Source organism: Aquarana catesbeiana, linkage group LG04 (assembly GCF_042186555.1).
Source record: "Aquarana catesbeiana isolate 2022-GZ linkage group LG04, ASM4218655v1, whole genome shotgun sequence".
NCBI lineage: Eukaryota > Metazoa > Chordata > Amphibia > Anura > Ranidae > Aquarana > Aquarana catesbeiana.
In genome coordinates this window covers 194,926,093-194,951,243 of record NC_133327.1, presented here as the reverse complement: position 1 = coordinate 194,951,243, position 25,151 = coordinate 194,926,093, and the positions used below count along the sequence as shown (strand labels likewise).

At 43.1% G+C, this 25,151-nt stretch overlaps 2 protein-coding genes across 2 annotated transcripts in view; one reads left to right on the top strand and one right to left on the bottom strand.

Moving 5' to 3' along the window:
• GMPS (guanine monophosphate synthase) overlaps positions 1-5,703 on the bottom strand; it is a 68,760-nt gene extending 63,057 nt beyond the window's left edge. Inside the window, exon 1 of the mRNA XM_073626072.1 lies at positions 5,547-5,703. Coding sequence (XP_073482173.1) covers positions 5,547-5,573 — 27 coding nt within the window. The 5' untranslated portion in view covers positions 5,574-5,703. The remainder of the gene's footprint in view (positions 1-5,546) is intronic.
• A 287-nt stretch (positions 5,704-5,990) lies between these two features.
• SLC33A1 (solute carrier family 33 member 1) overlaps positions 5,991-25,151 on the top strand; it is a 43,626-nt gene continuing 24,465 nt past the window's right edge. The window contains exons 1-3 of the mRNA XM_073626071.1: positions 5,991-6,117; positions 12,349-13,122; positions 21,605-21,795. Of these exons, the coding sequence (XP_073482172.1) occupies positions 12,396-13,122; positions 21,605-21,795 (918 nt within the window). The 5' untranslated portion in view covers positions 5,991-6,117; positions 12,349-12,395. The remainder of the gene's footprint in view (positions 6,118-12,348; positions 13,123-21,604; positions 21,796-25,151) is intronic.

Below are 25,151 nucleotides of genomic sequence, written 5' to 3'. Positions count from 1 at the left end.
GGGGTGTTTCCCTTCCCTCCAATCAGCTCTCAGAGCTCTCCTAACTGAGCTCTGCAAAGTGTGACTTCAACTCTCTGACCCCCTTTTTTTTTTCCTGAACTCTCAGACAAGCTTTACATTTTCAGCACGTTGAACAGGTGTAGAGAAGAGTTGCAGATAAACCGGTACAATGTATGTAGGGAGATTTCTTTCATCTCTGTGTATCCTGAAGCCAGTCACTTAACTAATTATATACAAGGGTTAACAACCACTTTAATGCATTACTTGGAATAAGGTAAAAAATGCCCCACTACCTGTTCTTTCCGTCTCCCTAAATAGCGTGACACTGCAAAGGTTGGGTTGCACCGATCTGATAAGTTCCGTTGCCAATTGGGTGCAACTTGTAATGTGATTTGACCTGTCACATGAATGGGGGCTAGCTCACATTCATACATACACATACTAAGGCCAATTTAGACAGTAGCCAATTAGCCTACTAACATGTCTTTGAAGTGTGGGAGTCCCCAAAGGAAACCCACACAGGCAAAATATGCAAACTCCAGGCAGGTAGTGCCGTGATTGGAATTCGAACTGATGACCCTAGTGGTGTCAGGGGGAAGGGCCAACCACCTAAAGATTACATAAACCCAACATTTCATATTCCTGATATGTGCCTGCTGTACCATGTACTTGTATGAGAAAGTATTCTGTTCTCTTTTGTATTGCTTCCTTTGTGTGAAATCCCTGGTGTTCCTGCAAGTCCCTCCGCTTTCCTATTAAAAACTGACCACACTAAGTAGAAGAACTCACTGTGGTCAGATCTCTAGCTATGCTGGGAGCTCAGTGAAAAACAATAGGAAATACCTAGAAGTCGTACACACTGAACCAATAAAACAAAAAAAAAAATTGTGCTGTGAACCTCTGGGGAGCAACTGATAGTGAGACCAAAAGTCTAGTAATGTGTTTAAAAATAAAATAAATTTCATACTGCGCTCCAATAACCATAAATGTGTAAATACATGCCGTGCCGGGGACCAGTCTTTCATCGGAAGACATATCTACATCGGTATCTACACTTGGTTTGACTCCCTGTAATGGGAGTCAAATTGGTCTGGTGAGTAGATTGTTTGCCTGGTGGTGGAAGATTTTACCCATCTCATCCAACCAATAAGGATTCTCATCACTCACTTGAATTGAAGATTCTGGTGGTGGCTCATGGACATTTAATTAAAATGGTTTCTATATGGACATTTAATAATAAATTGTTATAGTTTTTCAGCATAATTTAATTTGATTACTTTGTGTATTCATATATGGATATTTAATTCAGTATCAGTTTTTTTTTTTTTTTTTTTTAGCACATTTACCATTTCACGTATTTACAGTTATTGGAGCGCAGTATGAAATTTATTAGATTTTTTAACACATGCTTGAAGCTAGGCCTGCTCTCCTCCAATGATCAGACATGTCCTGCACAGTCTTTCACTGAGAATCTCAGTGTATTGCTGTTTCGCCTTCCCCCAGCTCTTATGCAGCTGAAAACAGAGGGAATGGGATCACTTATAAAAAAAAGAGGAGGAGAAGAATTATATATATTACACCCCCATACAGAAACGTTTTGCCTTTCATTTTTCTATTTTAAACTGAATGGATTGTTTGACAAGGTGATCGTTACAATCACTTTAACTACAAATGCTGGCTGATTCTTGAACCCATGCAGCCAAAGATCAGACCACATTCACCCATTTCCCAAATGCAGAGTAATACATTTGTTGTGCCTTGATTTTTATATGGAGAAGTGTATGGGTGTGTGGATCATATCTATAATCTGCTCTCCTCCCCCCAGATGTCCTGGGGGAAAGGAGATCCATACGGACTCAGCCTGCACGTGTTTCCCCATTGTGTGAGATCTGGTGTTTGATGCGAGATGTACACAAAGGGGTTGATTTACCAAGGCTGCTTTCACACCGAAAGCGTTGGCAGTCAGCGATAAAGCGCCGCTTGTTTAAGCGGCCCTTTTTGGTTGCTAGCCGGGCGGTTTTAACTTTGCGGTGCTTTGAAAGTGCTGCCCATTTATTCCAATGGACAGGGCATTTTGGGAGAGCTAAATACAGCACTCCCAAACCACCCCAGAAGCTGCTTGCAGGACTTTTTGGAACGTCCCGCAAGTGCACAGCCCCAGTGTGAAGACCCACTGGAATGAATAGGAGGCGATTTTCAGGTGCTTAGCAGAAGCTATTTCTAGCGCTAAAGTGCCTGAAAACTTCCCCAGTGTGAAGCTAGTCTAAAACTGGAGAGTGCAAAATCTGGTGCAGCTCTGTATAGAAATCAATCAGCTTTCAGGTTTTATTGTCAAAGCTTAATTGAACAAGGCTACCATGCACAGCTGCACCAGATTCTGAGTAGTCCATTATTAGCAAATCTCTTCCCATGTGTCAGTGCTATGATGACGAGAGGTAATGTACACTGGGTCAGTGCTGTGTGATATACGATTTGATAATGATCTACAATATACACTGGGTCAGTGCAGTGTAGTGCGATATGAGATGATGATGAAGGGTGATATCATATCACAGTGCTGTGATATATGATATGATGCTGATGAAGGGTGATATACACTGGGTCAGTGCTGTGATATATGATGATGATTAGTTGTGATATGCACTGTGTGATATGATGATAGGTGATGTACACCGGGTCAGTGCTGTGATATATGATGATGACCTGTGATACAGGGACGTGCAGTCAGTTGAGGCAGAGCCTCACCTGCCATAAACGGAAAAAAATAAAAAACGAGCATCGGTGGTCGTAGCTAGGTGACCTGAGGTCACAGACCCCGTTTTACCCCACCACTGGTAAAATTTGGGGCTTCTAGGACCGATGGTTCCAGAGATATGGGGCTCCTTGTGCAGCCTGGCAGAAGCTACATACAGAGCTGCGAGTTTAAATACAAGCTGGCACACTCTGTTTGCAGCAGAGGATGAGCTGACAGTGCCTCTCTTTACTTCTTGTCAGAGACACTGAGCTCAATGGACAGCTTGGAGTCCTGGATCATAGGCAACGTACCATTGGCCCCAACTGTCCAATGAAAATGCTGCAGTGGAGGCACGCCTCTCACTGCAGTGTCATAGAAGGGGGAATGTGTCAAAGACAAATGCTCCCTTCCAGCCCAGCCCTTTTAACTACAAGAAAATATATGGGTTTATCGGTATAAGATTTACCCATAATCCCATGTTTTTCTCACACAATTAAGAGGAAGAATGAGAATATGCTGCTGTTGAAAAGGTACTGTTATATCCAAGCTAAATCATAATTATGCCATATGTTAGAACATAATAATTTATTATTTATCTATTTACTGTGAAATTACTGGTTGGAGGTTATAACTTCAAGTAATTGGTCTGTTAAGCCACCTGCTTGAGTACAGATTTTGAAAATATGGTAAATTACCTTAAAAACAATATTATTTGAATATTACTTATGGTAATTAACCCCTTGCCACCCAGGCCAATGGACACTTCTCTCCTAGATGTAATAATCTTTTTTTTTTTTTTTTGCTAGAAAATTACTCAGAACCCCCAAACATTATAGATATTGTTTTAGCAGACACCCTAGGGAATAAAATGGTGGTCGTTGCAACTTTTAATGTTACATGGTATTTGCGCAGCAAGTTATCAAACAAAAAAAAAAAACCCACGCTACAGATAACCCGATTTTTTTGTATAATGTGAAAGATGATGTTACGCCAACTAAATAGATATCAAACATGTCACGCTTTAAAATTGCGCACACTCGTGGAATGGCGACAAACTACTACGTCGCACGTCACCTACGATCTGCCTTCATGGGAGGCACCCGCCGTAATGACTGGCGGCTTTAGGTGACAGCTCTTTTATAAGTGAGGGCGGGGCCACATGATGACGTCGCAGATCGTAGGCGACGTGCGGCTATTTTTTTTTTTTTGGTCCGTCAGAGTGCGAGAAGAAGACTCCATGGAACAGTTTCATTTTTTTAATAAAGGACTTGTCCTAAGGCATGCATTGTGTTTTTTTTACCATTTTCACACATTTTTTGTGAACTGGTAGGGGTACATTTGTACCCCGTTACCATTTCACACGGGGGGGCGGGATCTGGGGGACCGCTTGTTAAAGGGGGCTTTCAGATTCCGATAAGCCCCCCCGCCCGCAGACCCCCACAACCACCGGGCAAGGGTTGTGGGGATGAGGCCCTTCTCCCCATCAACATGGGGACAAGGTGCTTTGGGGGGCTACCCCAAAGTACCCTCCCAATGTTGAGGGCATGTGGCCTGGTACGGTTCAGGAGGAGGGGGGGGGGGGTCGCTCTCTCGTCCCCCCCTTCTTTTCCTGCAGCCTGCAAGGTTGCGTGCTCGGATAAGGGTCTGGTATGGATTTTGAGGGGGACCCCCATGCCATTTTTAAAATTTTGGCGGGGGGGTTCCCCTTAACACCCATACCAGATCTGAAGGGCCTGCTATGGAATTTGGGGGGACCCCCATGCATTTTTTTTTTTTTTAAATTTTGGTTTGGGGTTCCCCGTGGGGGAATCCCATGCTGTTTTTATCAATGAACTTTTATGTGTATTGCCGGGACCGACAATTCATTATAGCCGCAAGTAGTTTTAAATTACTGTTTTTCCTTTAGAAATGTAATTTTGTGCAGGGACTGTTCTAAGCACGGGAAAGATGCGCCATTTTACAGGCATACTATAGACACCCCCCAGGTATGAAATTTAAAGGAATATTACACTTCTATTGTTTCACTTTAAGCATTATTAAAATCACTGCTCCAGAAAAAACGGACGTTTTTAAAACTTTTTTTCGCATTGATCCATGTCCCCTGGGGCAGGACCCGGGTCCCCAAACACTTTTTATGACAATAACTTGCATATAAGCCTTTAAAATTAGCACTTTTGATTTTTCCCATAGACCTTTAAAGGATGTTCCGCAGCTTTCGAATTTGCCGCGAACGCCCGATGTTCGAGTCAGACTTACATTCGACTCGAACATCCCTAGCTGTGATATATATGATATGATGATGTGCACTGGGTGAGTGCTGTGATATAGATATATATATATATGATGATGTACAGTGGGTGAGTGCTGTGATATGATGATGAAGGGTGATTATATATGATATGATGAAGGGTTATATATATATATATATATAAAATGATGTACAGTGGGCGAGTGCCTCTCTCATGTGCTCCCCACGTGTATCAGTGAAGCCCGCACTCACACAGAGAGGTGCAGTGTGTCCCCCGATCCGCCAGGAGGAGTACCCCCCCCCCATGACGTCACATGTAAACAGAGGGGAGCAGTGGGGTCCGGTGGGGAATGGCTGACTACAAGGAAGGCTGTGAGGAAAGCTCTGTGTACAATGGAGGGGGTGAAGAACAAAAAGAGGGCGCTGTATTCCCCTGAAAGGGGCGCAGGTAGAACGAGGGGTCTCCCCTCTCCCCCTGGGCTGTCATCATCACACAGGCCTCGCCTTGAGCTCCCCCGACCTCCCGCTTCGAGCAGGCCTCCTTCCCCCGCCCCACACACTGACCTTGGATTCTCCATTACACAGAGCCATGGGTGGCCGCGGTCTGAGCGGCTGGTTGTGCGGATGGCAATGTGAGAGCGCGGCTTCGGATAGAATGGTGGCAGCGAGTGTGCGCTCCGCAGTCTCCCCGCCTACTCCCGCTCAGGCGCCGCTAGGTGGTGCCCTCGAGCGTCAGCCTGGGAATGCTGACTTTCTGTTCGCCATCTTTTTTTTGGGAGTGACCACACAGTTTCATTTTGTAAACCCTATGGTACAGAGAAATAAAAGCCCCCCCACTGACCCATATAGCCATTAAAATCCTTACAACACTTTAGTCAGAGTAATCTTTACGACAAACGCGGCTTGCAAGTTGTGAAAAGGGCATTTTGCCCTCACAAAATATGGCTACAAGCAAGTTTAACTACGTAGCACACGTTCCTGAACGGAGCAGTTCATTGCTAAATGCTCTCCCGTCAACAAGTGTATGAAACATTGGTTCCGGAGCAGTCACAGGACGGGGAAAGAGTTCCAGGACGGACAATGTTTGTAAGGATGGCCGGCAAAAGATGGGAGTGCTGAGCTGTCACTGAGAGAGGTAAGAGGCAATGGTGGGGAGTTCACTTGTCACACTTCTCTTCTTTGTGTACCGCTCTGGAGTCATAGCATAGGGCAGCAAGTGTCATGAGAGAAGTTTTCTATCCATACAAGCCATTGAGGACACACAGCACCCGGCACACACTCCATACTGCCCTACCTGGAGGGATCTCTTCCTCCTCAGGACACCATAACACCGGACATCCCCATATGGAGCCCATTCCAGGCCCTGGAGGCCTCAGGATAGAAGATGATGATTTACAATAATACAATCTATTCTAGTATAGAGCTGAAGAGTCTGGGAGAAGATCTGCATTCATCTACTGACTTTCAAATTATGATTTCAATAAAGCAGAGAATCCGACCACAATAATATGGAAATGTTACCTTTCAAATGTATTAAAAGCCCAAATTAACAAGAGAAAGAAATGAACAGCCCATTGGTAATCAGCTTTTGCTGTAATGTTCACCTTTAATCCAGAGCCGAAGCCGCCCCCCCCCCTTCTTGCAGTACTTTTCTTTTTACCAATAGATATCCTCAGTCTGATTACCAGCATCATCCTTTGAGCCCAGGTCATCCTGGACCCACTGTGAACTGCGGATAGTGAAAGGAGAAGCAGGGCAGTGCTGACCTCATCTCTATATCGCTTCTCCTTTCTCCTCCTGTCAGCATGCTTCTTGTCAACACATACATTAGTGAACTTAGTGTTGGGGTGGTTGTCATTTGTTTGTATTGTTGGTGACGGGGTGCATTGAATACCTTTGCTGCCATTGTGCTGTTTCTGGGTGTCCAGTGCGTCCCTGTACCTATTTAAAGTGGAAGTAAACCGTGTGTTTACAGTTGTAGCTACAGGTACGCTTATAATAAGGCTTACCTGTAGGTACAGTGAATATCTCCTAAACCAGTGCAGTTTAGGAGTAAGGATGAGCTCAGGTATGTTTGCAACTCCATGTGCCCGTGCCGGCCAGAAAGCTTACACTCCGTAGAGCTAATCGTAGGCACTGAGACATTTCCCGATCCGTGGCTGCACAGATCAAGAAATGTCTCACTAGCCGTGATTAGCACTGCGGAGTGTCAGCTTCCTGGCCGGTGCAGGCACATGGAGTTGCGAACACGCCTGAGCTCATCCTTATTTAGGAGATATTCACACTGCATGCAACCGGTGATGTCACCGGCGCATGTGCTCTAAAGGGATGGTATACCTGTGCCGTCCCTTCAGAGCTCTATGTCGTGGTCTGTGACTCCTGTGCCCATGCGTGGGAGTGACATCATCACGGCACGGCCAATCATAGGGCAGGAGAATGCAAGCCTGGAAGTAAGACCAGGTATAAATGAAAGCACCTGTCAGCGGTGACAGCATGGCGCTGGAGGTAATATTTCATAATGTCCCGAAATGTGATGCATACTAGAACATTGTGTTTACCCTTCAGGGTTTAAAAAAAATAAAAAATTGGTGCAGCTTACTACCGCTTTAAGGAGGGTTGGGTTCTCTCCAGACATACCTGCCCTTAAAGCAGAGTTGCGCTTGTTTGTAAGTTTATCAAAAGTCAGCAGCTACAAAAGTGTAGCTGCTGACTTTTAATAAACAGACTTTTACCTGTCCCATGGTCCAGCGATGCGCTGCCTGAAGCCTCGCTCCTCTCCCCCTCCTCTCTGCGGCGCCAGCATTGCAAGCGTGGGCACACAGCTGTGACAGCTTGCGACTTCACAGCCAGGTCTGTGCACTGCGCATGGAGCTCTCTTAAAGACCCCATACACACTATATAACTTTTGTCTGATTTCCTTTAAAATTTACCAAAACCATGTAATGCAAGGGCCTGCCTGATTGCATACAAATTGAAACTCTTAAGGTTTGACCTCGTATTATATGATTTTTGGTAAATCTGAAGGAAAAAATCTACAGAAAATTGGATAGTGTGTATCCAGTTTTAGTTGCCAGGCAATCCACTGGGACCTGTGACACGTCCCAGAAGATTGCAGAGAGGGAGGGGGAGAGGAGGAGTCAAATTTGTATTCAGCCCCCCTGAGTCAATACTTTGTAGAACCAACTTTCCCTGCAATTACCTCTGCAAATCTTTTTGGGGATGTCTCTTCCAGCTTTGTACATCTAGAGAGTGACATTTTTGCCCATTCTTCTTTGAAAAATAGCTCAAGCTCTGTCAGATTGGATGGAGAGTATCTGGAAACAGCAATTTTCAAGTCTTGCCACAGATTCTCAATTGGATTTAGGTCTGGCCTCTGACTGGGCCATTCTAACATGTGAATATCTAAACCATTCAATTGTAACTCTGGATGTATGTTTTGGGTTGTTGTCCTGCTGGAAGGTGAACCTCTACCCCAGTCTCAAGTCCTTTGCAGACTCTAACAGGTTTTCTTTCTAAGATTGCTCTGTATTTGGCTCCATTCATCTTCCCATCAACTCTGAAAAGCTTCCCTGTCCCTGGATGGTGTGTTCAGGGTGATGTGCAGTGTTAGTTTTCCACCACGTAGTGTTTTGCTTTTAGGCCAAAAAGTTAAATTTTGTTCTCATCTTATCAGAGCACCTTCTTCCACACGTTTGCTGTGTCCCCCACGTGGTTTCTCGCAAACTGCAAATAGGACTTCTTATGGCTTTCTTTCAACAATGGCTTTCTTCTTGCCACTCTTCCATAATAGCCAGATTTGTGGAGTGCACGACTAATAGTTGTCCTGTGGACAGATTCTCCCACCTGAGATGTGGATCTCTGCAGCTCCTCCAGAGTTACCATGGGCCTCTTGGCTGATTCTCTGATTAATGCTCTCTTTGCCCGGCCTGTCAGTTTAGGTGGACTGCCATGTCTTGGTAGGTTTGCAGTTGTGCAATATGCTTTCCATTCTTGGATGATGGATTGAACAGTGCTCTGTGATATGTTCAAAGCTTGGGGATATTTTTTTATAACCTAACCCTACTTTAAACTTCTCCACAATTTTATCAGTGACCTGTCTGGTGTGTTCCTTGGCCTTCATGATGCTGTTTGTTCACTAAGGTTCTCTAACAAATCTCTGAGGGCTTGATAGAACAGCTGTATTTTTACTGAGATTAAATGACACACAGATGGACTCTATTTACTAATTAGGGAACTTCTGAAGGCAATTGGTTCCACTAGATTTTAGTTAAGGGTATCAGAGTAAAGGGGGCTGAATACGCCACACTTTTAAGATATTTATTTGTAAAAAACCTTTTATCATTTTCCTTCCACGTCACAATTATGTGCCACTTTGTGTTGGTCTATCACATAAAATCCCAATAAAATACATTTACGTTTTTGGTTGTAACATGACAAAATGTGGAGAATTTCAAGGGGTATGAATACTTTTTCAAGGCACTGTACATAAGTGGTCCATGTAGTGAACTTGGTGTTGAGTTATTCACTTTCAGGCCATTACAGAGGACAAGGGGGCACTTGCCATCTGTACATCTGGAGGAAAGAAGATACTAAACCCAGGACCCTGCATTCACTATATCTGGTCCTCCACAGTACACAGAACATGGAAACGCAATTATTGTAGTGAATATAAACTGCTAAATATCTTTTCTCTTTAGCAGTTACAGCAGTCTTGTGACTTCTATCAGTGTCCAGCTAAACACTGGTTAAAGCTTGTAGAAGTTTTCTGACTGTCCTATGAGACTGCAGGGAACCTGACCCTCTGTTTGGACTGTGCCGATTGGCCCTTTGCTGATCACTCTCCCAAGAAAAAAAAACCTCTTTAGCAATACACACCAAACTGAGCAGGTGCAGCCTGACTCTATAGACTCTGTGTTATCAGGAAATTATTAGAGGACAGTGGAAGGAGGGGAGGATCAGAGATGACAGGATCAAACATCCTTTTTACATAATGCTGAGGATTAACCCCTTAGGTTCCACAGTGAGTATAGCAAGCATGCTTTACTGCACATATAGACTGATTTTACTGTAGTGGGTTTAGTAACACTTTAACCTCTGCATATGGAAAGGCTTCTTCACAGTAAGAGCTGTGAAAATGTGGAATAGACTCCTTCAAGTGCTGATTCTGGCCAGAACTCATAACTCAGTAGATTGCTTTAAAAAAAGAGCTGGATGCATTCCCAAATGCACAAAATATAAATTAATTCTAACATTTATAGGTAATGACACCAGGGGTTTATCCAGGGGATATCTGACTGCCTTCTGTGGGGTCAGGAAGGAATTATTGTCTCCCTCTTTCTATTTGTTTGGTATTTCTGTTTATTGAACTGGATGGACTTGTGTGGTGTGTTGTTTTTTTTTTCAACCAGACTAACTGTGTAACACAACTAATCGGCTCCTTGTGCTGTTTCTTTCCCTTTGCGCTCTCTCTGCTGTACTGGGACTACAAAACGCTGATACCAGGTCAGATTCAGGTAGCTTTTATAAGAGCAGTATGTACAGTAAGCTTTACAAAGAATTTATAATGCTTTTAGCAAGCTTCAAGTACCTTTTGTTGAAGCTTTTAAAGCAACCCTCACCACAGATTTAAATAGGATTGCTGTCTGTCAATTTAAAAAAAGAACGCTTAGCAGACTTTCATCAAATATTAAAGTGGAACTAAACCCTCCTATCCTTTAGGCAGGGAAGCTGCCATCATAGCCTCAGTTTGAGCTGCAGTTGCCATGGTGCTGCACATGGGAAGAGTTATATCAGCCATTTGATGGCTTGACAGTCTGCTGAGAGCAACTGTGGTAGTTCTCATCCACGGCCTGCGTTGTATGTAACTGTTTTAAGAAACAGGTAATGTGGAATTAACAGCTTGCCGACTGCCTCACGCAGATATACTGCGGCAGAGTGGCACGTACAGGCAAACTAATGTACCTGTATGTTGCCCGTTAAGAGGCGGTCAGCTCCATGAGTCGGGTCGCAGGTCCCGCGGACTCGATGACGGAGAGGAAGAACGGGGAGATGCTAATGTAAACAAGCATCTCCCCGTTCTGCCTAGTGACAGTGTCACTGATCTCTGTGACGTGCCACACACAGCCACTCCCCAGGACACACTTAACCCCTACACTGCCCCCTAGTGGTTAACCCCTTCACTGCCAGTGTCATTTACACAGGAATCAGTGCATTTGTATAGCACTGATTGCTGTATAAATGACAATGGACCCAAAAATGTGTCAAAAATGTCCGATGTGTCCGCCATAATGTCGCAGTCATGATAAAAATTGCTGATCGCCGCCATTTCTAATTTAAAAAAAAAATATTAATAAAATTGCCAAAAAACTATCCCCTATTTTGTAAACGCTACAACTTTTGTGCAAACCAATCAATAAACGCTTATTGCGATTTTTTTTTTTTTTTTTTTTTTTTTTTTTTTTTTTGATTTTTTTTTTTTTTTTTACCAAAAATATATAGAAGAATACGTATCGGCCTAAACTGAGGGGAAAAAAATGTTTTTTATATATATTTTGGGGGATATTTATTATAGCAAAATGTAAAAAATAATGCTTTTTTTTTCAAAATTGTCACTCTTTTTTCGTTTATAGCGCAAAAAATAAAAACTACAGAGGTGATCAAATACCATCAAAAGAAAGCTCTATTTGTGGGGAAAAAAAGGACATCAATTTTGTTTGAGAGCCACGACCGCACAATTGTCAGTTAAAACGACGCAGTACAGAATCGCAAAAAGTGCTCTGGTCAGGAAGGGGGTAAATTCTTCCGGGGCTGAAGTGGTTAAACCTCCACAAAAAAATGTTTTCCTGTTGGGCCTCAGTGGCGTTTAGTCATAATGCGCCAGTATGCACAGCATATTAAAGCATTCTGGCAGACTTACCTGGTTAGTCATCTGCCCCCCCCCCCCCCCCCCCCCGCTTCCTTCCAGGTTACAACTCTTCAGCTGCTTTGTTCACCAGGCCGAGATGACATCACTCCTGCGCGTGTGTACACGTCTCATTGTTAAAGTGCCTTAAAGTTTACACATGCGCAGCTCGGTGTACACAAACACTGACAGGCAGGCAAGGTTTATGCCAGTAGAGACCAATAGGGTAAAAACCCTACCTGTCAGTGTTTTTTTTTTTTCTAGGTTTATTTTCACCTTAAAGTGATTGTAAAGGCAGAAGGTTTTTTATATTAAAGCGGAGGGTGCTTTGTGCAAAACGTTTGCACAGAGTAGGTAAGTATATCATGTTTAATATCACTTTAAGTATCTGTTGCTTCTTAAACCAAACTTGTTAATAAAACAGAATTTTGTACAATCATTTTTTCCTATCTTTCTTGGATTTAGATTGAATTTTGCATCAGTGCAAGTAAGCCAAAGAAAGAGAAAAGAAAATGACGCTTGCTCACAAGGCTAGCAGACAGCGCCGGCAACAGTATCAGTATCCCAGTTTAAACAGTAATGACCAAAGCTATCCAGAAGGAATGGAGGAAGGAGACAGAGAAGCATTGATTCAAGACTCGGAAGTGCCTGCACATATAGGACTTGCAGGTATCAGAGGAGAGCTGGGAAATATTCTTTTGCTGCTCTTCTTATACATTTTGCAGGGAATTCCTCTGGGACTAGCAGGAAGCATTCCTTTAATCCTCCAGAGTAAAAATGTTAGTTATACAGACCAAGCCATTTTCAGCTTTGTCTTCTGGCCATTCAGCTTGAAGTTGCTCTGGGCACCATTGGTAGACTCTCTTTACATTAAAAGGTTCGGTCGACGGAAATCTTGGCTGGTTCCTACGCAGTACTTGCTAGGACTGTTTATGATGTTCCTGTCATATACAGTGGATGATCTCCTCGGAGATGATCATGGACCTGACATGTTTGCTTTAACTGCTACTTTCTTCCTGTTTGAGTTTTTGGCTGCCACGCAGGATGTTGCTGTGGATGGCTGGGCTCTCACTATGCTGTCCAGAGAAAATGTGGGGTATGCGTCCACATGCAATTCAGTGGGGCAAACAGCTGGATACTTCATGGGTAACGTCCTGTTTCTTGCGCTTGAATCGAAAGACTTCTGCAACAAGTACTTGAGGTCTACACCGCAGCCTAAAGGACTGGTTACTCTTCCAGGTATAGTTCATCATTATTAAATATATTATTACTTTACCTCACCTATATGTGCAAAGACTCCTTAAGTGAACCCCTAAATCAGGCTTCCCCACTTGTGAAATGCTTTGTGCTTATCAGATCATAGATAAACTAAAAGCAATATGAAGGTGTCATGTTTCTATGGTTGCATACTGTCATTGCTCTAGTGCAGCCTTTCTCAACCAGGGTTTCTTCAGAGCAGGGGTATGCAACTTTTCAGAGATTGAGATCTACCTGGACAACATGGAGCAAAGCAAAGATCCCCTGGGGGGGTTACTAGGCGGTGCCCTTAACCAAAAAAAAGAAAAACACTATCCAGTTCCCAATAAAAAATCCAGCATGAAGAAAGCCTAATGCATTACAGTAGAGTCCCCTGCCTCCTTTCACATCACCCCTCACAGTAGTGTCCTCTGCCCATCTTTACATCACCCCCCCCCCCCCCCCCCCCACAGTAGCGTCCTCTGCCCCCACCATAGCAGTGTCCTGTGCCCTCCCACAGTAGTGTTCTGTACCCCTCCAACGCAATGTTCTCTTCCCCTCTTCAGACCCCCCCCCCCACTGTAGTGTCCTCTGCCCCCCCATAGCAGTGTTCTCTGTCCCCCACAAAGTGTCCTCCACCCTCTGCCCCTGAAAGCAGTGTAGCAGTGTCCTCGTCCTCCCCATCCCCCAAAGCCGTGTTCTCTGTCCATTTCTCATCACAATCTCCTACCCCTGCTATAGTGTCCTGTGTCCCGCCTCCAACAGTGTCGCCTCTGTCCCCTTCACATCATCCACCACCCCCCTCCACATACACACAGCTCTGAGTAGGTAGCACTTCCTACCTTCCAGAGTGTGTATAAAAGAGCGAAGATCAGGAGACGGCATAGTGCTGGGTCGAAGGCGGAAGCGGGAGCTACCGAAGTTATCATTTCATAATAACAAGCAGGTGATTGGTTGCTAGGGCCGCCTAGCAACCAATCACTGGGGCAGCTCCCGCCCCCTATCCAGCACTATGATGCCTCCCATTCTCCGCTCTGCAGAGAACATGAGAGAGGCAGAGGCTGGGGTGAGGCAGAGCCAAGGTCACGATCCACCTGTCAGCTCCCTGCGATCAACTGGTCTATCGCGATCAACTACTTCCCGACCCCTGCTTCAGAGGGTGCTACAGGTTCCTTGAGCAATTTTGCGCTCTCGGATAAGTAATCACTGACCCCAATGATCTTTGTAACTTTCTGTATAAGGGGGGATTTCTTCCCAAGACCACAAATGTATGGAGCATTCTTCCCACTGACCATCAGACTAATGTACTATGAACTGTAGATATAGTACATATTAGAAGCTGTTCCCTTAGACTGGAGAGTTATTTCAGGGTTATGTTCAAAAGGTTAAGAAAGGCTGCTTAAGGCTCCGTTTCCACTTGTGCAACTTGTCCTTCGACTTAGGAATGCAAAGTCGCACCCCATGATTTCTAATGAGTACCGTTCATATCTGTGCAACTTTAAGTCGTCCCTGCACTACTTTGGTCCGAATTTGATGCGACTTGAGGTCCATAGAACTAAAGAATACAAAGGAACAAATCGCACAACTTTCAAGTCGCAAAACTGGAAACTTGGGCTTAGTGTGTTTGTGTGTGTGTGTGTGAGAGAGAATAAGGGCTTTGTGGTGCAGTTATGCGGTTTCCTCTTTGCTCAGAATTGTGCTTGAACATAATGTTGCTTAGCTTTTGGGGGGAAAAAAAGAAGAAATCTCCTTAAAAGCCTTTTATAGCTAAAGTTTATGTATAGCAATTTTTACATGGTTACAATGGCCCAGCTTGAACCAACGTAACTATACATGTACCATACTTGTGGGATCCCGATGGAATGGGGAAATCACTGTAGTGGGCAACTACATAGATAGCAGCTACCTTCCGTATCCTGTGCCATGCGACTGCCCTGCTATTTAATGAATGTAGGATTTTCGCTTGTGCAGCACAGGCACCATTCAAGAAAAACTTTATCGCATTTGTCTAAGGCTCGACAGTTCCTAAATGTCTTGCAGGACAATTTTCATGGGTCAGATGGTAGACACACTAACTAGAAACAAAGCGTTACTAGACCTACTGATTACTAGGGGATGGGCTTTATGTTCAGGTCGAACAGGAGTTCGATTCGAACATTGGCTGTTTGCCAAACGGCGAACAATTTGGGGTGTTCGCAGCAAATTCGAGAGCCACGGAACACCCTTTAAAAGTCTATGGGAGAAATCAAAAGTGCTAATTTTAAACACGGGAAACATGCGCCCCTTTACAGGCATACTATAGACACCCCCAGGTACGAAATTTAAATGAATATTTCACTTTTATTGTTTCACTTTAAGTATTATTAAAATCACTGCTCCCGAAAAAACGGCCGTTTTTAAAACTTTTTTTTTGCATTGATACATGTCCCCTGGGGCAGGACCCAGGTCCCCAAACACTTTTTATGACAATACCATATGGCATATAAGCCTTGAAAATTAGCACTTTTGATTATTCATGTTCGTGTCCCATAGACTTTAATGGTGTTCGCGTGTTCGAACAAATTGTTTGCCTGTTCACATGTTCTGGATGAGAACCGATCCGGGGGGGGGGGGTGTTCGGCTCACCCCTACTGATTACCAACAATACAAACCTGATCATGGATGTGCAAATACGGGGCAATTTAGGAAACAGCGATCACAGGTCAATTAGCTTCAGTATAAAGCACACAAATAGGAAACATAAGGGGAATACAAAGACACTGAATTTCAAAAGAGCCAACTTTCCTAAACTACGAACCTTGCTAGAGGATAAAAAATGGGATAAAATCTTAGGAACAAAGAACACAGAGGAGAGATGGGTTTGCTTTAAGAGCATATTAAATAAGAGCATTTGCCAGTGCATCCTATTGGGAAATAAATTTTAAAAGAGCGAACACAAGTCCTGGATAGCTTAACTCCAATTTAAAATGCATATAAAAGCAAAGGAGAAGGCCTTCAAAAAATACAAGGCTGAGGGATCATCATCAGCATTCAGAGTTTACAAAGAATGCAACAAGAAATGTAAGGGTGCAATTTGAGTGACTAAGATAGAACACGAAAGACACATAGCAGAGAAGAGCAAAAAGAAAACCCATGAAATTCTTTAAGTGTATAAACAGTAAAAGAGGGAGGAGAGACCACATTGGCTCCATAAACAATGAGGAAGGGAATCTGATTACAAAGGATAGTGAGATGGCGAAAAATGTAAAATAATGCATTTGGGTGGCAAAAATATTAATGCAATCTACTCACGGGGGGAGAACCACTGGGGGATTCTAGGATGGAAAAGGACCTGGGGGTCCTAGTAGATAGGTTCAGCAACAGCATGCATTGCCAAGCTGCTGCTAACAAAGCAAACAGATTATTGGCATGCATTTAAAAAGGGGATTAACTCAAGAGATAAAGCGGTAATTTTCCCACTAAAACGTTTCCCTGGAAGGGAGTTTAACAAGACTCGTGGCCACTCATTAAAATTAGAAGAAAAGAGGTTTAACCTTAAACTACGTAGAGGGTTCTTTACTATAAGAGAGGCAAGTATGTGGAATTCCCTTCCACAGGTGGTGGGTTCAGTGGGGAGCATAGGTAGTTTCAAGAAGCTATTAGAAAAGCACCTGAATGACCACAACATACAGGGATATACAATGTAATACTGACATATAATCACACACATAGGTTGGACTTGATGGACTTGTGTCTTTTTTTTCAACCTCGCCTACTATGTAACTATGTAACTTTGAATTTTCTCAAATAATGCAAAGCATTCTTTGCTTGGACAAGATGGAAAGGCAGGGTATTGACATTTTATGTCTTCCACATGGATCCTACAGGTATGGAATACTAATACTTGCAGTAGTCCAAAAGGGGCTTGTAAAAATGACCATACCTAATACCTTTAATATATTTCCACATACATATGTTTTGATTTAATACTTCTTTCAAGCATTAGTCATTTGCATGAAACTGTGATCGTCGTACACTGAATTATAAAGAAAACTTTGCATGTTTGCGGATACATGTGGAACTATATGAATGTGACTGCATTGGTGCATGTATGTTTCACTCACACGGCACTTTTTTTTTCCATTTTTGTGGGTCTTTAAAATTATTCTTCATGGGCTGATCTAATAACACAGAGCAAATATTGTTACATTTGCTCATAACATGCAAGCAGAAGTACATGCTTGTCCTGTTTTAAGACAATGATTACCGATTGGTTGTCATCTATTACCACAGACTATGCCCACTCACTGTCATCATACTACCCAAATTCCAAAAAAGTTGGGACATATTTTATTCACATTTGAAAATAGAAAATGTATCAAATGTTTAAAATGAGAAAATGTACCATATTGGGAAAAAATATAAGGTAATTTTGAAATTGATGGTAGCAACATGGTAATAAGCGGTACTAACAAGAAAGAGTTGGAAGAACATTTTGCAACTAATTAGGTTGATTGGCAACAGGTCAGTCACATGAGTCTGTGTCTCAGAAGTATAGATGGGCAGAGGTTCACCAATCTGTGAAAAGCTGCCTCTAAAAATTGTCAAACAATTTCAGAATAGGGTTCTTCACTGTAACGTTCGAAAGACTTTTTAACCACTTAGTCTCCATTCGCACAGGGGCAACACGACTTCCAGCATGACTTTGGGAGGCAACTTGGACACGACTTGAGTATGAATCACAGCGTGACTTGGGGCAACTTACAAGCAACTTGAAGTTGCCTCCAGGACAGGGGACTTTGCCAGTGGCCAATCACATAATAATCAGCTCTGAGGGAGGGAGGGGGTTTGCCTAGAAAACTATTTTTACTTCCTGGAAAGTTGCTTCATTTAAGACAGGGGATCCGACTTGGAGGCAACTTCCATTGAAATCAATGGGTACAAGTTGCCTTCTAGTCGGATTGAAGTAGTATACGAGCCTTTTCTGAAGTCGGAGCAACTGCAGTAGTGTACATTAAGACGGATCCATTCACTTACATTGATTTTTTCATCTAGTGCGACTTGAGGCGAGTAGGGGTGACTTGAAGTCGGATCCAAAGTTGCCCCTGTGTGAATGGACTCTTAAGGACCAGCCTCGTTTTGAGATTTTGGTGTTTACATGTTTAAAACAGTTTTTTTTGCTAGAAAATTACTTAGAACCCCCAAACATTATATATTGTTTTTTTTTCTAACACCCTAGAGAGTAAATTGGTGGTCATTGCAGTACTTTTTTTCACACCGTATTTGCGCAGCGGTCTTACAAGGGCACTTTTTTTTTTGGGGAAAAAATTCAGTTTTTTTAATTAATTAGCCCAATTTTTTTTTATATTGTGAAAGATAATGTTACGCCAAGTAAATTGATACCCAACATGTCACACTTCAAAATTGCGCCCGCTCATGGAATGGCGTCAAACTTTTTTGCCCTCGAAATTCTACATAGGCGACGTTTAAAAAATTCTACAGGTTGCATGTTTTGAGTTACAGAGGAGGTCTAGGGCTAGTATTATTGCTCTTGCTCTAAAGATTGCGGCGATACCTCACGTGTGGTTTGACCACCGTTTTCATATGCGGGCGCTACTCACGTATGCTTTCGCTTCTGTGTGCTTCTTATTTATTTTACTTGATTTTATTTATTTTTACACTGTTTAAAAAAAAACAAAAAAGTTTGGGTCACTTTTATTCTTATTACAAGGAATGTAAATATCCCTTGTAATAGAAAAAAGCATGATAGGTCCTCCTAAATATGAGATCTGAGGTCAAAAAGTCCTTAGATCTCATATTTGGACGTAAATGCAATAAAAAAAAAAAAAAAATTGTCATTTGAAAAAATTACATTGAAAAAATGTGCCTTTAAGACGTATGGGCGGAAGCGACGTCTTGACGTCGCTTTCGCCCTGCAGTGTCATGGAGACTGGTGGGGGCCATCTTACCCTCACTTGTCTCCATGCACAGCAAGTGAGAGGATGCGACCGCCTCCGCCGCTGCCGGCGGCTCCGGTAAGCTGCGGGTGGGGGGGCCCCCCTCTCCCACCACCGATAAAAGTGATCTCGCAGCGAATCCACTGCAGAGACCACTTTTATCTTGTAGCCGACCACCGGCCGTACATGGGGATACCGAGGTTATGGCAGCTAGCTGCTGCGATAGCAACAATATCCGTCCCCAAAGTAGGGATGTACATCGGAGTGCGGCGGTCGGCAAGTGGTTAAGTATATTATTATCTACAGTACATAATATCATCAAAAGAGTGAGAATCTGGAGAAATCTCTTTGTGCATGGGACAAGGCCAAAATGCAATATTGGACACTCGTGATCTTCAGGCCCTCAAACAGCACTGCATTAATAACAGGCGTGATTCTGTGATGGACATCACTGCATGGGCTCAGGAATACTTCCAAAAATCACTGTTTGTGAACACAGTTCGCTGCAACATCCAAAAATGAAGGTAAAGCTCTGTCATGCAAAGCAGAAGCCAGATCTGAACATGATCCATAAATGCCACCGTCTTCTTTGGGCCAAAGCAAATTTGACCTTCCTTTTTGCAACCATGGGCACTGCATCATCTGGACTAAAGAGGCGTGGGACCTTCCAGCTTCTAACGCTCAGTTTTAAAGCCTGTATCTCTTAAGGTATGGGGGTGCATTAGTGTACATGGAATGGGCAGCTTGCACATCTGCAAAGGCGCCATTAATGCTGAAGGATATATTCAGGCATATGCTCAGGCAAGAATGGGGCAACATTCCTTTCCCAAAACTCCAGCAACTGGTCTCACTTTCCAGACATTTACAGAGTGTTGTTAAAAGAGGGGGCGCTACACCATGGTAAACATGGCTCTGTCCCAACTTTGTTTGGATTTGGGGTTTGACTTTGCCAGCTTTTTGTTGCCTTGTTCCAAATTTCTTGACATGTTGCTGCCATCAATTTCTAAATTACCTTATTTTTTTCCTAAAATGGTACATTTTCTCAGTTTAAACATGCAATATTTTATTCATAATAGAAAAAAATAAACATATTGATTTATGAGATTTGCAAATCGTTACATTCTGTGTTTATGTAGATTTTACAGAGTGTCCCAACTTTTTTGGAATTGGGGTTCTAAAGGCTCAAATAAAAATGTATTTTTACAATGCAAAAGGTAAAAAAGTAATGGAACTTCATACGTTATTAACAATCAGCATTTTCATTATTAGCAGATTTGTGATTGGGTGCCATTGATTGCTGCAGTCCCCTAAAGGAGTTGTAAAGGCAGAAGGTTTTTTTATCTTAATGCAGTCTGTGTTCAGCAGCCCCCCTCTAGCACCTCCAAATACTTACCTGCACCCCATCTCTCTCCAGCAATATCCACGAGTGCATTGGCCTTCTGAGTCGCTCCTCTTGAGACATTGGCCATTGGCTCCCGCTGTTGTCAAAGTCAGTCAGCCAATCAGGAGAGAGAGGGGGTGGGGCCGGGCCAGAGCTCCGTGTCTGAATTGACACAGGGAGCTGTGATTCAGCTTGGGTTCCCCATAGCAAGCCGTTCGCTGTGGGGGCACTCGACAGGAGGGAGGGGCCAGGAGCACAGAAGAGGAGGATCCGGGCTGCTCTATTCAAAACTACTGCAACAGAGCAGGTAGGTATAATATGTTTGTTATTTTTACAGAAACAAAAATGAGACTTTACAATCACTTTAAATAAAGCTTAGGGATCTATTTATTTGTAAAACATTTGTTGTATGAATGTCAAAAGCATTTTCCCACCCTACACTAATTTTCCCTGTATTTTCATTACTACTATTATTTCATAGGACCGTTCACTACATCTAGTGGCCAAAATGCTGTACATTTCCCAACTGAGGTATTTCAAGAGAATACACTGCATTTTGGCCACTAGACGGGGCTCACAATCATATCAAATTATACTACTGTACTGGAGAAAATGCAGGGAACAATTGTGCAGCCTGAATGAATGTGTGTGACATTCATTTAACAGATGTATTAAAAATAGACCCCCTTCGTGTTCAGGAACTGCATGAGTGGCTTTGCTATGGTTACTAAGGGAGCAGTGATACCAATGTATTAGTTGCTATAAGTTTCTTTCTTCCACTATGTCATTTCCTGTGTTATTAGATAAGCCACCTTGGGTCATTTAGGTCAAACGCAGCATGTTTTCAGAGAAACAATGGCTTCTGCTTGAGATGCATGCATCTGTATTAAATTCTCAATGACTTGCGTAGAGAAATCAAATAGATGCATGGCAAAAGCAGAAGTAAACACATTTAAACACTGCTGGTTATCATCCAGCTCAGAATGCATGCTCTGCGTTCCAGAGTCTTCAGAAGATGCTTCACAGATGTCCACTAACACCAGTCCTTTTCCTCTTCCACAGTTATTCAGCAGTAAATTTCAGTTATGTGGTTTGTTAGTTAAAAAGTTACAAAAAAACTTTTTAAAAAATCTTGTTTGTGGTAAACAGATTTAATGTTTGTCTCCAGACTTCTTGTTCTTCTGGGGAACAGTATTTTTCATTACCACAACTTTAGTGGCTGTTCTGAAAAAGGAAAACTCTGCAGGAAGAGCTAATAGGGAAGAGACAGAGAGCGTGACAGAAGCGTACGGTCTGCTGGTCAATATAATCAAGATGCCTGCCGTCCTTAAATTTTGCCTCATGATACTGACAGCCAAGGTGAGTGAACTGTGTGTGTTTCCAGTATGTACAATGCTGGCAGTCATTTTAATATCTCAATCATTTCTTGACTTACATATGCAAGTAATCATTTTCATAATGAACTCTGTCTCAGCTAATCAGAGGAAGCTTTGTATTCATTCATAGAATATAAAGCTTCCTCTGAATGGCTGAGCAGCACTGGTCTCAATTGTGTTCTATGAGTGGGAAATGGAAGGTCTAGTCCTGCTGCTGGAACATAGTGCTCTATATTGTATGTAGCTTAGGCTACATACACTTTATACATTGTTCCTAGCTGCTGCAACTGTTAGTGAGTTAAATAATTTGTTTGGACCAGCTTTGTTCAAACAAACTGTTTATATGCTTAAATGAAACCTGGAGATCAGGTTAACTACTTTGTAAAGGATGCAGACACGGCAACTTTCCTCATTAGATGATTGCAAGTGCATCAGCTGATTAGACTGAACACAGACACTCCCACGCACTCTCATTGGCTAGTGCTATTGCATCCATCCCAGACCATTATACAAACATGCAACCTGACAGGCCAGGAAAGGGGGTGAGGGGGAACCGCTGCCTCCACCCCCTTCTCTGAACCATACAACGGGGAATAAGCACCTTGCCTCCATGTTGATGAGGAAATTATGTCACTAGTGACCCCACCCCTTATGACTTCATTAACCAAATATGGACATGCCTGTGTGTGTTCATTGATGTTGGTTGACCCCGCCCTTTTAGTTTATTTCAAGGGCAACCTGAGAGAGTTGATGGCCTTTGTTCAACGATGGATGTATGTCGGGGGACATTTATTTATTTTCAGTAATGGTCTTTGTGTTTTTATTTTTTGGATGAATGACTCCTTCATATGGCGGGGGGTAGGATCTGGGGGGGGGGCCTTGTTAAAGGGGCTTCCAGATTCCCCCTACAACCATCAGGCCAGTGCTGTGGCAAAGAGGCCCTTGTCCTCATCAACATGGGAACAGAGTGCTTTGCCAGGGAGGGCCTCCCCCCTGGCAAGGTACCAAAGATGTTGAGGGCATGTGGCCCGGTATGGTTCATTGGGGGGGTGGGGGCGTCTGCATGCTCCCCCCCCCCTTCCTTCCTGGCCTGCATGCTCAGATAAGGAGCTGATATTGATCTAGGGGGGGACCTCACATCTTGAAATTTGACTGAACAGATGATACCCATGTGAATGGTGCCTAACGGCACCAGAAAACAGCTGCTGGAGATTGTGTCCAATAGCTGCGAAAAAGACCTTGCAGGGGGGGCTTTAGCAAAAGTAGATGGCTGCAGATAATGGGATACACACCATTACACATAACCTGTCATAAGGGGCAATGTTGTTTTTATTTTTTAATAATGTATTCAGAGTATTCTTGTGATTTTGGAGTACTTTGCTGAGTAATACAATGCATCTGCACATACCTAAGATATGCTTTTTTTTTGCCTTCTCTGGTAGTTTAACCTTGTCCTGCTGCAAAGGGTAAAATAGACACCCAGTATCTTGGTTAGCAGGGCTTGGAGATCATGTGGCATCGATGTTTGTTTAAATGCAAAAAGTTGTCCAAGCACTTTGAGTGCAAAATATCAGTTAGAGTTGTTTGGTAAAAGACTTAAATCAGCTAATTAGTCATTTTGGCGTGTGCATTTGCGTTACTGGTATAATTGCTCTGGAGATTTTTTTAAACCGAGAAAACAATGTAAAACGGCAAGAATTTCCACCTTGTTAAGACAGACAAACAGCGTTATTTATCACTTTTTTGCACACCTGCAGCACCCTTTGCCTCTCACCCACAACAGGTTGTACTCTGGGGGGTGGGGGGGTTAGATGAGCCCAGGAGACCTATGACCGATTGGTTATGGTTTACCACCACCTGAGAATTTTGGGAGCTGGCCATGTGTAAACTAAGCCTCCCTACCCTACATGCTCATACTCCCAGATCCCAGACTGCTCCTTCTGGGTATTAATTTTTCTACACCATGTTCTCTCCAGGGCCAATCCAAGAGCATTTCAAGAGCTTAAGGGAAAATTCTCCCTTCCAAATGTTATGTTTTTCCACTATCTTCAATTGAGAAATGCCCCAACCACCCAATTCCCGTGACCCCCCCCCCCCCCCCCCACCCAGAACTGAGTAGCCTCTCTGTGTTAGAGTTGGTCTTTAGTTCTGACCCTAACAAACATCCACATTTTATTTTATTTATTTATTTATTTATTTTATTTTGCAGTCAAGGAAATGAACATAAGGCAGTGAACAAAACACCAAAAAACATAATTGTACATCACATCTAAGCTGATACATAAATGGTTTCTAGGCCAGCTGTTAATTGGACCATCGGCACATCCACATTTTAGAATGCCCTTGCCCACTGGGCTCGCCTCTCGCATTAAAAATGTGGTGGAAGCCTTGGAGGATGGGAACCCAGGAGGAGGTCCTAGATAGCTGCAAACTGGTCTCCTCTAAATTATCAGACCGACTCACTCAAGTGTATATTTTACATAGGGCCAGTTTGACCTCTCTACGCTTGGCAAGATGTCACCCCTCCTTTAGCCCCCAGTGTCAGAGGTGCCCTGACTTCAATGGTACATTCTTTTAGCTGCTGTGGGCTTGCCCAGCTCTCCAGAGCTTCTGGCTGCAATTCCTACATGACCAAATGGGTTTACCTCTTGATGCTATACTCTTACTCTTACCGTATATGACAATATTTTTACATGAAGTACTCTTTTTCTGCCAGGAAACTGGTTGCTTGCTCCTGGATGCAGGTGCCACCTCCTACACTCCAATCATGGGTTAGGGAACTCAATCTTACCCTTCCGTATAAGAAGCTCATTTATGTCCATAGGAGCTGCCCCACCAAATATAATAAAATCTGGGATTGGTGGTTGGAACATTCTGCTACCTGTACCTGAAATTGTCTTTATAACAGGAAGTCTCAGGTTATTCAGTGTTTTCCTAAACCCAGGTCAACATGGGGCTACCACTCAAATTTGGGGCTGCAGTATATGTAAACCCTTGCTAGTCTCTGGGTACTGTTTATGGGTTCTTGTGCACCAATGTACTTCTGCACCTTGTATAATTTCTGACTGCTTATACCTATCCCTTCCTATTGCTCTTTGACATGCTATATGGATAGTTATTTTTCAATGTTGTAGTCTAACTTTGAAGTGCTTGTATGTAAACTTCAGTAAAGACTGTGGTTGATTCAATGTGAAAAAACAGTGAGAATTTTTTCTTCAGTGGCCAAATAGGTTCCCTGTTTCATATAGGGTCAATGCACACTGGACTTAAAGAAGAACTCTGGGGCTCTGGGGGGGGGCTTTTTCCCCATGCAGTGGGGCTGTGCCAGCACTGCATGGG